Below are 16,177 nucleotides of genomic sequence, written 5' to 3' on the forward strand. Positions count from 1 at the left end.
GTCATCTGTGAAGCATTTTGAATTGCACTAACCTTTATGAAATAAAGTTTGATTGATTGATTGATAAAGTCCCCCAGAAGAATAGATGTCTCTAACTTCAGTTTGTTTTGCAATTCATTCCAGTGGTAAGGTGCATAATACTGGAAACCAGTCTTCCCCAGTTCAGACAAGAAACTGGGTACTGAAAGGTGACAAAGTCCTAAAAGGTAGTAATAAACAAATCCTTATCTTGTGTGCACAAGATATCGATCTTCTTCAAACAAAGTATTAACTTGTGTGAACAAGATCCATATCAATCATACATATCACAAATCAAGAAAAAAACAAGATATTTTTGGAGACTTTGTAATAATAATAATTAAAAACAAAACAAAACAGCGATGAATAAAATAATTAAAATTTGTTTTTACCATTACAACATTCATGCTTTAGCATTTCTAAATTAAAGGTAAGACTTAATCTAAGACACGCAGTGAACAACTGAGAGTAGCTACAAATCTCATTTACATGAAAGCAAAGAGTTAAACTAAATAAATAAAAATACATGCGCTGACGCTTTTATTCTGAAGGCACCGTCAGTCTACCTCCGGCTACGTTTTCGCGGGATTGACGCGGAGGCTCGCGCTGCTCGTTTCCACATGCTAATCATTAACAGCGGAGCATTACGTCAGGGGCTTGGCAGCGCGAGGAAGCACCAAAATAGAGCGAGCGAGAGATCCTGGGACAGAGAGGCGGCCAGCCAGCAAAGAGAGAGGAGGGGGCGGCCGGCGACCACACTGCAAGAAACACAGACATGTTTCCACAGCTAATAAAGTCCACAGAGGGTTTAAACAGCACATTATGCGTCAAAACAGGGCGGGAAACTGGCCTGACAATTCTCAAGAATTTCCACTGAAGTATTCTGAAGTATAAAGGGAAATATTCCACTTTCTTTTTTTACCTCACTGAAACAATTTACCAGCAATAGTAACTTTGCAGATTCTGACTTCTGATTACATGTGATGATTTTAATGATCAATTTATGCGCAACAGTAATATAAAGCAGCAGAAATGAGCTTCACATTGACCAGCTACATTAAAATGCTGTTTACATGTTAATAATCCAACAATATATAATGAATAAGTACACCTTACTGACAACACTTCTGTACTTTTACTTTATTTAGAAATAAGACCTATATTTGTATACTTTTATAGCCTAGTATTACTACTTTCATACTATACTGTACTTATACTTCTATGCTTTTACACCACTGATTTTCAGAGGCAATTGTTGCACTTTTAATCAGATAATTTTAGTTTATTTATTTCTGCAGGTTAAAATCAAACATACACACAAACAACAAGAAAGAAATCCAAACTCCTTTGGAGGATTTCCCTCCTTGAATTGTTTCTTATAATATAAAAGTACATATACAGTATATACATGATACAAATGAATAATATTTATTAATAGATTATGAGAAATTGAGTTTCTTGAAATAAAAGAGGAGCAAAGATTTGATTGGGTTCTGTAATTCTGACAAAGCATTTTGTAGATAAGTTACTTTATAGATACAGATTCAACCTTTATAATTTATTATTTTTAATAAGCCAATGAACAAACCATCTATATCAGCTAAAATACTGTTTACACATAATGTCACTAATGGATTCTACTTTATTCTTACTTTTTCTTCCATACTTGTATTTATTTATTTTTTCACTTATTATAAAAGTTAACAGCAGTGATAATTACAGCTCAATTAACTTTATTTCACTAGGAATAGGTTCTACTTTCCACGCAGCCCTGAGCACATAAACTAACATCAAACACTAAACAGATTACGACATAATCATTATGACCTTTAATGTCTATGCAGTGTTTTTACATTGATCTAAATCCTCCTTCTACCTCTCTCTCATTAAGACAGTTTATTTTTCCTCAGGGGGAAACACGGCGTCACAGTAGACGACGATGTCGTGATTTTAAAGGAGTTTTTCAGTGAGTTTAAATGCAGCCAGTGTGTTTCCCTCTCCTCCCTGCTCCCTGTTTTCCTTCTCTCAAGTTGTTCATGCTCACAGTGGATTTATTTAGACACACAGTAAATTCCCTCCAGCAGAGGGAGTGCAGAGACCGGGAGGTTGGGGGGGTCTTCAAACATCCCCAAAATCTGTCATGTGAAGGAGACAAATGATGTATTTCAGTTTAAAGAGATTTCTAACAAAGTCTAAAGAAACAGAATATCTCAATGTATTTATTCTTCTTTAATTTTACTGTAATTTATCTAAGCTTCAGTCACAGGTTATTTAAAATGTTTCTAGTAAAAGTAATAAACTGTTTTTAGGGTTTAATGTTAGATGGTTAGTTAAGAACGGGTGTGCTGTACCTGTATGTGTGTTTAATGAGTGAAATTATGTCTTTAAACACATCTAGCAGTGCAAAAAGAAACAACATTACATTTCATTCTTATAAATATTACCATTAATTGCAACTGTTGTGTTACTCTTCAAATAAACAAAAACTAAAAACATACAGACATTTGTTAATATTACTGTTGAAGCAAAGAACGAGTTTTAGTTTTAGTTATTTGTGTTAGTCTTGTTTTTATTTTATTTAAATTGAATGCAGTGTTTGTGATACTAAATCTAAGACTAATGACATTGTTATGATTAAAATAAATGATCCTGACTTCAAATATGATGTATACACAATTAGAAAAATGTATTTGTATAATGTATGTAAAAAAAAAAATGTATTTGAAGACATTTGAGCGGGATGTCCCTTTAACTTTATAACTGAGTGTCCTCTAGCTCCATCGTGTGTCTGACTGATGGTGTTACATTACAGACACGAAGCCATGAACACATAAACGTCATAAAACTACAGGAAACTGTTGTGAGTTTGGTTATCAGCACGTCTTTTACAAGTTGTCTCAACATCATCCTGCCGAAAAAATAATTTGATCATCTGCCTAAATCAGTCTGAAAAACGTGTTTGTTAATGTATGAAGAAAAAGTAGAATTAAATATATTTTCTTTCAGTGTAGACATTTCTTTAAAGTCTACAGGAGGGTTTTAAATGGAGAAAGTAGATTTTGAACATACTTTATATACATAAATACAGACATACTACTACTTTCAGTCGGATTGTTTATGAGAAAACAAGAACGAAAATACACTCCCAGAGTCCAAAACTAAAACGTTTCAAACTATTTCATCATCAAACTCGACACACAGATTTCTGGTGAACATACGTATAAATTGTGACGCTGTTTCAATGATCTGAGTCAGACCTCCTGTGATTCAAGCTACTGATCAGCTCGTCACGTATTACACGTAGCGGATTGGAAATGAGGAAATAACAGGAAGCAAAACTTGACCGCCTTATATCGCCTCCTCCCAGCTACTATTACTAAACACCGAACCTTGCATACACACCACACAGTGCGTACGGAGTGTATTAACGTCTATAGACGATCTGTGGAAGCAGCAGAAGTCGTTATGAAGCTGGTGGTCTTCCTCCTCCTCCTCCAAGCGTCCCGGTCCGCAGACAGCAGGTGTTTCTGTCAGGTGAGCGACTGACTCTCACTGCTCTTTGTTTTTGTCACCGTGTGAAGTAGTCTGGACACTTCTGGTGTATTTATTTTATACAACCACCTACTGCATGTTGTGTTGAAATGTACGACACACACACACACACACACACACACACACACACACACACACACACACACACACACACATGCGTTAAAGTGAAATACACATGCTTTTAAAAGTGTGTTTAATACATGTTCGGTGTTAATTACTGTAGGTAAGTAGAGGAGACTGATCACTGTTGTCATTCTATCAGAAAATATAACAAAGCAGAGTGATGATGAACTTCCTCTTCCTCTCTCAGCTTAAATAAATCAGTATGTCAGTCATCAGGTACAAATATTATTGTAAACATGTAAGTAAACATTGTTTTACTGTTTAAAAAAAGCCAAATAGTAGAGGTGGCAGTTTTAAAGATCCCCTCCAGACACATTTTAAGATATAAAAGTACTCTGCTTGAATAATAATTTGACATGTTTCTGCCACAAAAAAGCTGAAAATGTAAATAAAAATCAATTACATCATTCTTAAAATGACATCTACTCTTTCTATGTTGTTGAATATACAAAACATGGTTATATTCAAAGTATAACTGCTGGAGACAAGATGTCTCCTTCCTCACTGTAAAGTCTGTTCTCAGTGTTTGTGCACCGGAGGCTTCAAGTCTCCACACCACACTTGTGTGAGTTTCATACCGGGATGTTATCAGCTCTGAACTAGTTGTGATGTCACAGATCACGCTCATACATCCTAAACTCGGATTTAAGACGAACACAGAGAAACTTTCACTTTCAGCGGATGAAAGTTAAAACAAACTCTGTACTAACATCATTCTGCACGGTGAAGCTTAAATAACCAAGTCAAGGAATAAGAAGAAAAACATGTTTTTCACTGGAGAAGGACTTTAATAATCTATATTTAATGGGGATGAAGTTCAGCTGTACTATGACTAGTCCTCTGTGGCTCTCGGGGAGCTTTTTAAAGTCTAAAATAACCCAGATGATGTCATCAGGGTTATCTCAGATTGGGTTTCCTCAGTATTAAGTGTTTTAATGACCTGAGGAAGCTGATATGTTAGATTTGACTGTTAACGGTCAATAAATGAACACGTGAATAAACAGATTTAGCATTTATCCATTCGCAACAGCATTCAGACCATCATATATATACAGAAAATATATGTTTACAGTAAAATGAACATAGGAAATAGTGAAAAATATGAGCTTTTCACACACTTTTGGCTAAGTCAAAGTTTCTTAAGGAGTGTGGGGCTATACTGGGCATTTACCAGGCAGGCAAAGTCTAACAGGAACATGCAATCAAGTCGTATAATGGAATATGTCGCCCTCTGCTGCAACGAGTTTGATTGACTTTGACTTTTCATCCATCAACATGTGTGACAACGTTTTCCTCAGCTCTTCATCCATTCATGTTTCATTAGCATTGTGACCTGTTCAAAAACCTTTACTCCCCTTTATTTCATAAACTCATAAAATGAAAAACATTTCAGTTGATTTTATTTACATGATAGAAATCAGAGAAGGAAACTTTTTGACTTAAATGACCAGTTGTTTGTGTTTTGTAACTAAGGTCACAGGTGACCTGGATGACTGTGCCTGTGATGTGGAGACCATCGATGGCTTCAACAACGACCAACTTTTCCCAAAACTTCAAACTCTTCTGGAGTCTGACTACTTCAGGTTTTACAAGGTGAGGTGTGCTGATGGACACACACACACACACACACACACACACACACACACACACACACACACACAGACACACACACAAACACTCAGATAAATATGTTGGGACTTGATCCTCTGCAGGTGAACCTGGATAAACCGTGTCCGTTTTGGAAGATCAACAGTCACTGTGGTATGAAGGACTGCGCTGTGAAGCCCTGCTCTCCTGTGAGTTCCTCCTCTAATCTACCTGCTAGTAATAAACCAATCAGCTGTTAAACTTTATTCATACTGACTCAAACTCTGTCTGCTCACAGAACGAGGTGCCAGAAGGAATCCGATCCCCCTCACACAATAAGGTAAGTCAGTCGGGACAAAAGCAAAGCGGCTGTTTAAGGTCTGTTAGATGGACGAGCCCCCAAACAACTACAATAATAAATATTATAAATATATATATTTTTTGCACTCACTAGTAGCCCTAAATCCCTAAAGATTTTGGAATTATAACAAATATCAATTATGGGGGTTTGGTAACATGTTTTGAGATTATGATTGTTGGGGTTGCTATTTAAAGGAGGAAGTATTATAACACATTTTTGGGATTATAAAACGTTGATTTTTGGGTGCACTACAGCACATTTTGGGATAATAAATTCTGAGGAAGATAGATGAAAGTTAGGGATTAAGGGATACTATAAAAATTAGGGGATTATAAAAGTCTCTGGAAGATATAAAAAAATCTTAAATAACACATTTTCAAATTTAGGAGCATAATAGCAATGTTTGGTATTACAACAAATGTAGTTTGGGGAGGCTGTATGATTGCCATACATATGAGATTTGGGGCCCTTTAATACATTTTTGGGATTATGAAAAAATAACACATTTTAAACAGTTTCTGGAGGTTATATGTCAGAATTTGTTGTTTGAAGGCACAATAACAGTTTTTGAGGATAAAAGAAACTAACGTTAAGCTAATAAACAGTTAAGAGTTCAACAATGTTTTGCACATAATCACCACATCATCACATCACATCTCACTCAAAATGAATCAACTCAGCCATCTTCTACCATGCTGTGTTTGTCTCTCACTGCTCAGAGGAGCTTTTTCTATAGTTACTGTTTACAGGAATAAGTCATTCTTGTGCTCTTTAAATGTGACAGAACAGTTTACGATCATCTAATGCAAACTTCATGCACTCGTGTACCTTTTCTGTGAGAAGATTAGAGTTTGTGTAGGTTATATAGAGTCACATATTTCAATCCATTAATGTGCGTTTATGTGTTTGTGTGTTTAGTATTCAGCAGAAGCAAACGAGCAGCTGGACGAGTGTGAGAAGGCCGAGCGCCTCGGAGCTGTAAATGTCTCTTTAAGGTGAGTTTTATCGATCAAGAACAGATCGCTGCACAAACATTAAAGACAAAACGCACATTGATATCTTTAAAAGTACAGTTTCATATTCACGTGTCACAGTGTCACCACAGGATAAAGTGTGTCAGCAGCTTAAAATAATGTCGTGGTTGCGGGTTGATTTAGATCTAAACAAGGTGTGAGTGAAAAACAACTAATGTCACACTGACAGTTTTAATCTCCTGCGTGACCTTTGACCTCTGGACATACCATATACAGTGAGGTTAAGTCAGAAGGTTGAAGTTGAACCTGTAGATTTTTCTCTGTTGTTTTTTCTAGTGATGAGACCAGAGAGGCTCTGCAGGATTGGAGCAAACACGATGACGAGGCCGAACGCTTCTGTGTGGTTGACGGTATGTTTCAATCAATCAATCAATCAATCAATCAATCAATCCAACAAATAAATCAATGAGTGAACAAACTCTTCACTTTTATGAATTCCCAGAAATAAGAATATACAAATGTTTTGGAGAGTTAATGGTAAGAAAATTAAAAATAAAGAATCCAAATAGGAAACATAATGGAAAGAAAATTATGATTAAAATACATAATTGTTATTGGAGGTATAAGTGATACTTCATTTAAAGACTTCACAATTTTGTAAAGAATGTGATCATATTTTAGGGAACATACATGTAACATTAAGATTATAACATTTTTTAAAGAACATCATGTAAAGAATATTTTTTAGGGTAATATGATGACAAAATACATAATTGTTTTTGAGAATATAATTGAGAGAATATATTATGTTGTAGGAAATGTGATGATAAAAATGTCCTCCATCACTTACTACTATATGTCTTTGTGGATTATTATAACAACAGTGTGTAAATCTTCTCTCATAAGTGAAGCAGACTCGTCATCCTGATACTTAATTCACAAATTCCTCCCTCTTTAACTTTTGTTTTCTTTTGTTTGGATGAACTCGGTTGACAAAAATATGTCATAATAGCAACATAGAGCTGACTTACATCTTGTTGATTCCCAGATGAGCAGTCACCAGATTCCCAGTATGTGGACCTGCTGCTGAACCCGGAACGCTTCACAGGCTACACGGGACCAGAGGACTGGAAGATCTGGAACAGCATCTATGAGGAGAACTGCTTCAAGTAAACAATCAGACAATCCGCAATATACAACAATCACAGCTCAGGTTACACTTGGTGGATGATACTATCTTTATATTTAGACTTTTTGTATCTCACAAGAGGAACTTCTATCTTAAATCACAGTTAAACAAGACAGAGAGTGAACAGTCGGGGTTCTGCAAGTTAATTTAAGACCTTTCACATAAAATGATATTTAATACCAGTTTCACATTTCTATCAACCAAAGTATGAAATTATGATGGAAAACTAGTAGAGACAATATGACCTGGAATTATTATGTCACATTTTTTCAGTTCTTCCCAGCTAATTACATTAACTAACTGTATTAATGTAACTAATTACATTAATGCAACCTGACACCGTACAAGCAGCAGGAAAATGGAGGGATAGATAAACCAACAAAAAATGATTACTAGCTACTGCAGCTACAGTAGTGACAGTGTTGACTGCAGGTCTGATGACGCTGACTAAAACTCCAGGAGAAAGGATTAAACTTCAGTGGATTGTGCTTCCTGTAGCACAGTTTGATGCTTTTTAAATTTATTAAAAATTATTTGTTATTTATATACTATTAGGATGTCAGATGTCTATGTTAAACATGGTCAAAGTTACTAAATTTGAGGTTAACGTACTGTATGTAAAATGCTCCCTGTAAGTCAAAATCCAGGGCTTCAGTCTGATCTGAACGCTTCATTTGCAGCGTGACCTCTACTTCCTCCTCGTGATGACATCAGATCAATCTGTAGTCCTTGTTTCTAAGATTTTTCATGTTGTCCTTTTGCATATAATGGATCAGATTCAGGCTTGAACATGTATAGATGTACTTGAGTACTAGTAGTATTTGAGAAAAAGAAGTGAAATCTACTACTACTCGACTACTACTGTTTGTTAATGCAACTGGAAATCTGCAGCTTCTCAAGAGCTGGCCAATCAGAACAGAGTGGACTCATCAGGAGGCGGGCCTTAAAGAGACAGGAGCTAAAACGACCTGTTTCAGACAGAGGCTGAACTGAGGGGCTGCATAAAGGGCCACTATAAGATAAATAAGGAGTTTTTAACTGTAAATCATGCAAAGATATTCCAGTAGAGCCCCAGAATATAAATATAGACCAGGAAATGTGCATGATATGCCCCCTTTAAAATCAAGACCTGCAGATACCCTGTGTGGTCTGTGAGGCTCAGGCACAACAATGCTTCAAGCTAAATGCTAACGTCAGCATGCTAACACGCCCATATTTTGACCTGATAATGACGCTTGATGAAATGTCACGATATTTCACCAAAGTGTCGGACCGATCGACGCTGCCATCCATAGAGCCGTCCATGCAGCTAGCATGACTAAAAAGCGCGAATCTGACTGTGTAACCTGCCACGGTTAATGCATTTGATAGGTCACAAGATGTTCATTTCAATCCCTTTAAACTACAACTGAAATGTCTTGTCCAGTAAGTGAAATAAAAGTGTGTATTTGCGTTTGTTCATCACTCTAATAATGCTTTCTTTTTATTCCTCCTGACAGACCGTATCGTGTTAAACGACCGCTACAACCCAATGTCTTCCAAAGCAGCACAGGAAGTGAAGGTGAGAGGTTTTTACTGTCGTATCGCATCATGATTCTTTGTATTTTGACAGTCACTTAACTGTGTTTGTCTTTGTTGGGTTCATTTACAGGAGGCTTCTACAGCTGGCTGGAAGGTACGTTAACTTTGCACTTACATTTGATCGAGTAAAGGAAACACTTTTGTGAAGTGTTGTTAATTTTTTTTTTTTTTTTTTAATCAAATATCTCTTATCTGTCTGTGTGTCTTCCAGGTCAGTGTGTGGAGAAGAGAGCTTTCTACCGGCTCGTCTCTGGCCTCCACGCCAGCATCAACATACATCTGAGCGCCAGATACCTCCTGGAAGGTGAGACATAAACACCTGCACAAACTCTCGCTGACTCATTCAATATTTATTGTCCTCCTTCCTCTTTTTACCCCCAAAAATTAACTTTGAAAAAAAGGTTAAAGGCCTTGAAAACCAAACAAGTGAAGATCCTACATGAGCACAGTTTTTATCATCAATTTACATGAACAATTTCCATATTTGTGTTTTTCTCTGTGCTCTTGTGACTAATTTGGAGTGGGTGGAGCTCAATCAGAAAAAAATGATGTCACACACTTCCTTGCACCAATCAGAATATGTTGACAGCAGCCAATCAAATCTGATCAAACCACAGCGATGATGAAGATGAGTTAATGTGTGTTAAAATCTTCATTAACAACACCTATGGATGTTTTACCAAAGTTAATCTTTGATTGTTGCTGATTTACTTATGAATATATAATGTTATAACCAAGTCTTCAATGTTTATAATAAATTATCACATAGATGTATAATAACTGACTGTATCCCTGATTACTGGGAAAAAAACACTAAGTCAGCAGTCATGGACATAAACTGAATTTATGTTTCTATTGTAAATTTAATTAAAAATGAAAAACAATAAAATAATAGTTGGGAATTAAATGAAAAAACTAAATCACCTGTACTATTTTGGCTCACATGGTAAATTATTTTTTTTTTTTCCCTAATTGGGATGTTTATGTGAAATATTAATTTAATCTTTTCCCAACTGACCCAGATACAGTATAACTGTTATATCAGGACACCTCACCATGCATTCTGACTTCCTAATGTAAACCAGTAACACCAGTATGTTAAGTCCCCCTATTTAGCCTCTATAAGCAGAATATAAACAGTTAATACATAATTTATACCACACTATAATGTAGTTATTATCTGACATTATCTCCCCCTGTGGACACCCAGAAGAGGAGGCTGATGTATAATCAGAAGATGAATGACTATATTGTACATATTATACATTTAAACACTTAAAAATGTCCTTATTTATGCTTATAACTACATTATAGTGAGTTTTAAACCATGTATCAACTGTTTATATACTTAAATATGCTAATAAATGCTGAATAAGGGAACTTGAAATAAAAAGTTACCAATGTGCTTCCTGTTGATAAAGTACTCTATGCATAGCTGTATTAACCCCTTCTCACCCACAGACAGCTGGTTTCAGAAGAAGTGGGGTCACAACGTCACGGAGTTCAGGAAGCGTTTCGACTCGGAGCTGACGGGCGGCGAGGGGCCCAAGAGGCTCCGTAACCTCTACTTCCTGTACCTGATAGAGCTGCGAGCGCTGGCCAAAGCTCTGCCGTTCTTCCAGCAGCCGTCCTTCCAGCTGTACACCGGCCGGCCGGAGGAGGACCAGAAACACAAAGAGATGCTGCTGCAGATCCTGCAGCTGACCAGGTCAGTCTGAGGCTCGATGCCGACGCCAGACCGGGATGTTATTAGGTTTGGATTTAAGATACAATCATAACATTTAAGTTAGTTTGACTTAAGCCAGTGTTCTCCATTCAAAACACATTCTGATTTTAATTTTATTTTTCTGTAAATTTTGTATAATCAGGAATTTCTGTATAAATTTCCTCTCTATATAAATAGAACTACATATAATTTAATTTTTAAATTTTTTTTAAATAATTTTTATTTATAAAATTTTTAAAATAAAAAAATAATAATATATATATTTTTTTAATATTTTTTTTATCTTAGAGACATAAAAAAACTTGCCTGCAATTTTATTTTTTAAATATTTTTGCAAAAAGATATAATTTCACAGTCTAATTATTTTTTCTTTTTTTTTTGCATTTATGTTTATTTGCCGGTAATTTTGTTTGAATCATAGTTTTTTTGTAAAAAATCTGCTCCATACATAATTTTACAGACTTTTTTAAATGCAGTGGTAAATGTACTGGTTTCTTGCTGGTTTAGGGTAATAAAGGCCACAAAATCAACTACATCAACTCTTCTAAGTCTCTCATTCTAGTATCTTGTTGTATGCAGTCGTCATATTTGCAGTTGTCATATTTAAAGTATAACCTGTCTGTTTGTTGTGACTCTTTTAGATCTTTCCCTCTGCCCTTTGATGAGACTTCTCTGTTTGGTGGCGATGAGAAGGAAGCAGCCAAACTGAAGGTTGGAAACCGTTTTAAACTGCTCAGAATTAAAATGTAGAAATGCAACACAGTACAGATTTTAAGTTGTTTTTCCATAAAATTTAACTTGCTATAAACAAATGCAGTTCAACATTTCATTACATGGATATCAGGGTTTATCGATACATTGAATTCTTCTAATATGAGTTAATGCATCTCTGACAATCAATCCCAATGTTGTCACAGCATGTCAGAACTTTGAAATGTGTTTAAAAGCTCAAATTTCAGCAGAACTCCTTCACTTTCACCCTTCCTAAAGAGAACTAAAGGACTAGTTCACCCTATAATTAAAATTCAATCATTATCTACCCATCCCCAGTCAAAAGTAGACTAAACATACAGTGAGGTCACGTTTGTAGCGCCACCTCAACTTCCTCCTAAACACTTTGACTTGAGCTGCAGATACATAGTTGATATTAAAAGTGTTTTTGCAGCCAAACCTGTAATTCTGATAGAATTCATGGGTTATTTTTTCACTGAAAACAACAACAACAAAGCTGTTGAGACAGATGTTATGTTTTTAATGATTTATGATTTTTTGGATCCCTTAAAAACAAAGAATTTTATTAAAGTTTTCACTGATATAATGGTGAATAACTACTAACTGAATTTGAGGTTACCTGCAGAATAACATGGAGGGATGAATATTGATTAACAGATGAGATAAGGTGACAAAAACCCAACTCCAGCCTCTTTTTCTTCTATTGTAAACCAGTTTCTTTGCCCATCAAAGTGACACGAGTGTCTGTTTTCTTCTGTGGTGTTCATGTCAGGAGGACATCAGACTGGCCTTCCTCAACATCTCCAGGATCATGGACTGTGTCGGCTGCTTCAAATGTCGACTGTGGGGGAAACTGCAGGCAAGTCGGGAAACCATGATGCTTTTACAACAGTTATATTAATAATGTTCAGTATGATATTTGTAGGTAAAGATAAAATAATGCTTTAAACCACCGTACAATATGTATTATGTTGTATTGTACGAGCGTATTATGATCTCTGCTTTGTTCTGATCCGCCGTCTCTCTCCTCTCATCAGACTCAGGGATTAGGCACGGCGTTAAAGATCTTGTTTTCAGAGCGACAGATTGAAGCTTTGCCCACATCCAGCGGCCAGCGACCCAGTTTCCAGCTCAGCCGGCAGGAGATCGTCTCCCTGCTCAATGCCTTTGGAAGGTGAGAGAGACTGTCGGCATCATATTATAATAATAATAATAATATAAACCATCTGTGAAATACCTGTTTTATTTTCAAAGACAGTCAGGACTCCACTCCTCTCTACAAACAGATAAAACATACGATATATCGAGTTTGGAGAACTTCTGCTACCTAAAAATGATTTGTGAATATTTCTCAGGTGAATGTTTTATGAGACATTTGGTTGGTAATATATCAAATGGATCAGAACATTTCTTCAGGTTAATAAAAACTTGACCTTAAAGGAAATTTAGACACGTTTCTATGAAAAGTAAAGTTATTTTTAAAAACCTGACTGATCTTGCAGAATCAGTCAGGTTAGTTTACATAAAAGTAAACAAGATCAAGACTAAACTAATTACACAATTAAAGGATATGACAACTAATATGCTAGCTTGTTATGCTAGCCGTTTCTAAAAAAAAAAGCTAACGTGACCAAACTCTTCACAGTGAAGGAACATGTGAGCCAGCGCAGCGGTTTGGCTCGCTGACGTGTCTTTAATCGTTTCTGAAAACACCAGAGGAATAAGATATATCAGGCTTTGGATACAAACACAATACTTGTTGTTTTCTGACACAAAGACAAACTTTTGAACTGTCACTTTTTTTTTTTTTAAATTATGATATGAAAAGTTATAGTTTTGGGACCGAGAGTTTTGACATCCTTAACTGATTACAGCTGCGTGTTTTTGTCCGTGTCAAGTCTCAAGTTTGGCTTTATTTGTTTATGTCATTTTTCTCAGTAATGTCATAATATGTCAGTTTCTGTTTTCCTGTCGTAAATCTTTTATTTCCGTGAGTTTGGTCTTCAAAGCCCAGCGTTCGCCAGGGAGAAGTGGTTCTCTTTTGAGTTTGTTATGCCTGTCTTTTGTCACGGCTCACCTCTCTTTTCTTTTCTTTTCTATCAACTTTTATCAGTTTCAGGGGCCTTTTAATCTAGTTGATATGAGAGGATTTTTCTTAACTGTCATACTGTAGATGTGTAGGCAGAAGTGGAGCCTGATTTCATCTCATGAGTGTCATTATTATGAAATATCATGGCCGTCACTGTGAAATCAGTGGATTTATAGTGAAACCCTGACTTAATCTTAACCTTAATTTCAATCTTTGCATTAACAACAAAACACTGAGCCAAAGCTTTAGATACTGTAGCAGCAATTTCATAGTTATTTGTAGCATTGTGGCCTCCGGAGGTAACTGTCTCTTTATGAAATGTCCTTCAGGATTTCCACGAGCATCAGGGAGCTGAAGAACTTCAGATCGCTGCTAGAGGAGGAGCGGTGACGGTGAGGAGAGGAGTCTGGCTTCTGCTGTGGCAGCTTGTCCGCATAAGACAAACGACAGTATAAAGTCATAGTTACTTTTACGCCATCTAGCGGCCATAATAATCATGACCCAGTTCAGATGATGTCAATATAAGGTGACTTGATAAGATTATTATTAGAAGGAGGTGAGTTGGGTGGGTTTTTTTAATATTGTGGTGTTTACTGTTGCCATGACAATGAAGGTTGTGTATCTTTAAGGAAGTATAAACCATGTTTCAAATTATCATTTTAATCCAAACCATCTTTTGGGATCTTTCCCTGAACTGAACCAAGTGGTTTCTGTGTCTAACTAGACCTTAACCACAGCGTTGCCATGGTGATTTGTAACAATTTTGGAAAGCAGCATATTGCGCTCCTATTGGTCATTCTGGACTGCATCACTACGGCTGCTAGACGGCATAAATGTAACTATAGGTTGCTTTTTTACCTGCTGAATTTTGAACCTGTACTGTCATTGAATTATGAAGGTGTGTTTGCTGGGGTCAGTTTGTGACTATTGTGACCACAACAAGTCGCCGTCTGACTGTCCCGACTGTCTGAGTCCTGCTGAAAAGTCATTTAGACGATAATCAGAGTTTCGCCTGCGTGAAGATGAGCTTCGTTAGCTGGACGGTGACGGTGCTTATTTATAAAGTCGTGCTGTGTGTAAAAACCTGCTTTGAACAGTGATTTCAGATGAAGTTAATGAACTAACTGCAAGTCTGTATGCATAATAGTGTCCAGTGTTGAGCTGCAACTATTAATTGATTAGTCAGTCAAGAGGAAATTAATCAGAAACTGATATCTTCATCATTGAGTAATTGGTTCAGTCATTTTTTAAGCAAAATATCCCGAAATTTTATGGTTCCAGCTTCTCACATGTGATGATTTGCTGTTTTTCTTTGTCATATATGAAGCTGAATTGAATATCTGAAGGTTTTGGACTGTTAGTCAGACAAAACAAGCAGATTGAAGACATCAACATGACTGCTGGGAAATAGTTTTTTCATTATTTTTTAAAATTTCATCGACTAAACAAATAATTGAAAAAGTAAAAAAAAGATTTTAATGAAAATACTGGTTTGTTGCAGTTCAGAAGCAGTTTCTGTGATTATGCTGATGATGGCGCTGTTTGTAAAGCAAACTGACTTTTATATTTTACTTGATCAACTCATCAGCACAACTAAATGTAAAAAAAAGAAAAAAGTCTTGAAAAGTCTTCAGGGATGATTAAATATAAAACGATGTACAGTCTGTTATGTTGAACAACTGTTCTGTTTGGGAGTGAAAAAAGTTTATTTTTAAAATTTTACTGTCATTTTTTTTACTGTGTATTTTTATATCTATTATATCATCATTTTTCTATCATAAATTGTCATGTGACCACCCTCCTGGCTGCCATGGACTGTGTTTGTGTTTATGAACATTAACCCAGTTCTGACAGTGGCACTGGGTTAATGATGCCTTCAGGTACACCAGGAGAACTCAGTCTTCCATGTTTAACTTGTTGGTTGACTGTTATTCACTTTACCTGTTTTAAATGACTTTACCGGGAGCACCGCAGTAGCTGAAAGGTTGCTGCTTACACCAAAGAACTACAATGTCTGCAGCTCGGTTCCAGTCGGGGACTCTGGTGCCGTCACGCCATCTCTGTCCCCTCATTTCCTGTCTGACACATCACTATCGACTGTACAATAAAGACAAACATGTCAAAAACTCATCTTTAAAAACTGAATAAAATAAATGTTTTTACCAGTTTTAATAGATTTGACTTGTTTTAATCACAATTAATACTGTATAATTGTTTGTGGGCTGCTGGTAAGTTTCAGAAATTG

At 36.2% G+C, this 16,177-nt stretch overlaps 1 protein-coding gene and 1 long non-coding RNA gene across 2 annotated transcripts; one reads left to right on the forward strand and one right to left on the reverse strand.

The window, feature by feature from the left end:
• Positions 1–1,824: 1,824 nt before the first annotated feature.
• On the reverse strand, positions 1,825–3,493 carry LOC122985477. The gene is made up of 2 exons (XR_006404128.1): positions 3,408–3,493; positions 1,825–2,153 (listed from the first exon to the last, which is right to left on the reverse strand). It is a non-coding gene; the product is annotated as an uncharacterized LOC122985477 (long non-coding RNA).
• Positions 2,893–16,104, forward strand: ero1a (endoplasmic reticulum oxidoreductase 1 alpha). Its single transcript, XM_044356170.1, has 15 exons — positions 2,893–3,552; positions 5,167–5,286; positions 5,406–5,489; positions 5,579–5,620; positions 6,560–6,636; positions 6,952–7,025; positions 7,664–7,784; positions 9,304–9,365; positions 9,456–9,479; positions 9,597–9,689; positions 10,847–11,093; positions 11,753–11,822; positions 12,616–12,702; positions 12,881–13,017; positions 14,262–16,104. Exons 1-15 carry the CDS (start codon positions 3,484–3,486, stop codon positions 14,320–14,322), a joined length of 1,368 nt encoding a protein of 455 aa, XP_044212105.1. The 5' UTR covers positions 2,893–3,483; the 3' UTR covers positions 14,323–16,104.
• The last annotated feature ends 73 nt before the right edge of the window (positions 16,105–16,177 follow it).

The sequence above is a fragment of the Thunnus albacares genome, chromosome 1 (genome assembly GCF_914725855.1).
Source record: "Thunnus albacares chromosome 1, fThuAlb1.1, whole genome shotgun sequence".
Taxonomy (NCBI): domain Eukaryota; kingdom Metazoa; phylum Chordata; class Actinopteri; order Scombriformes; family Scombridae; genus Thunnus; species Thunnus albacares.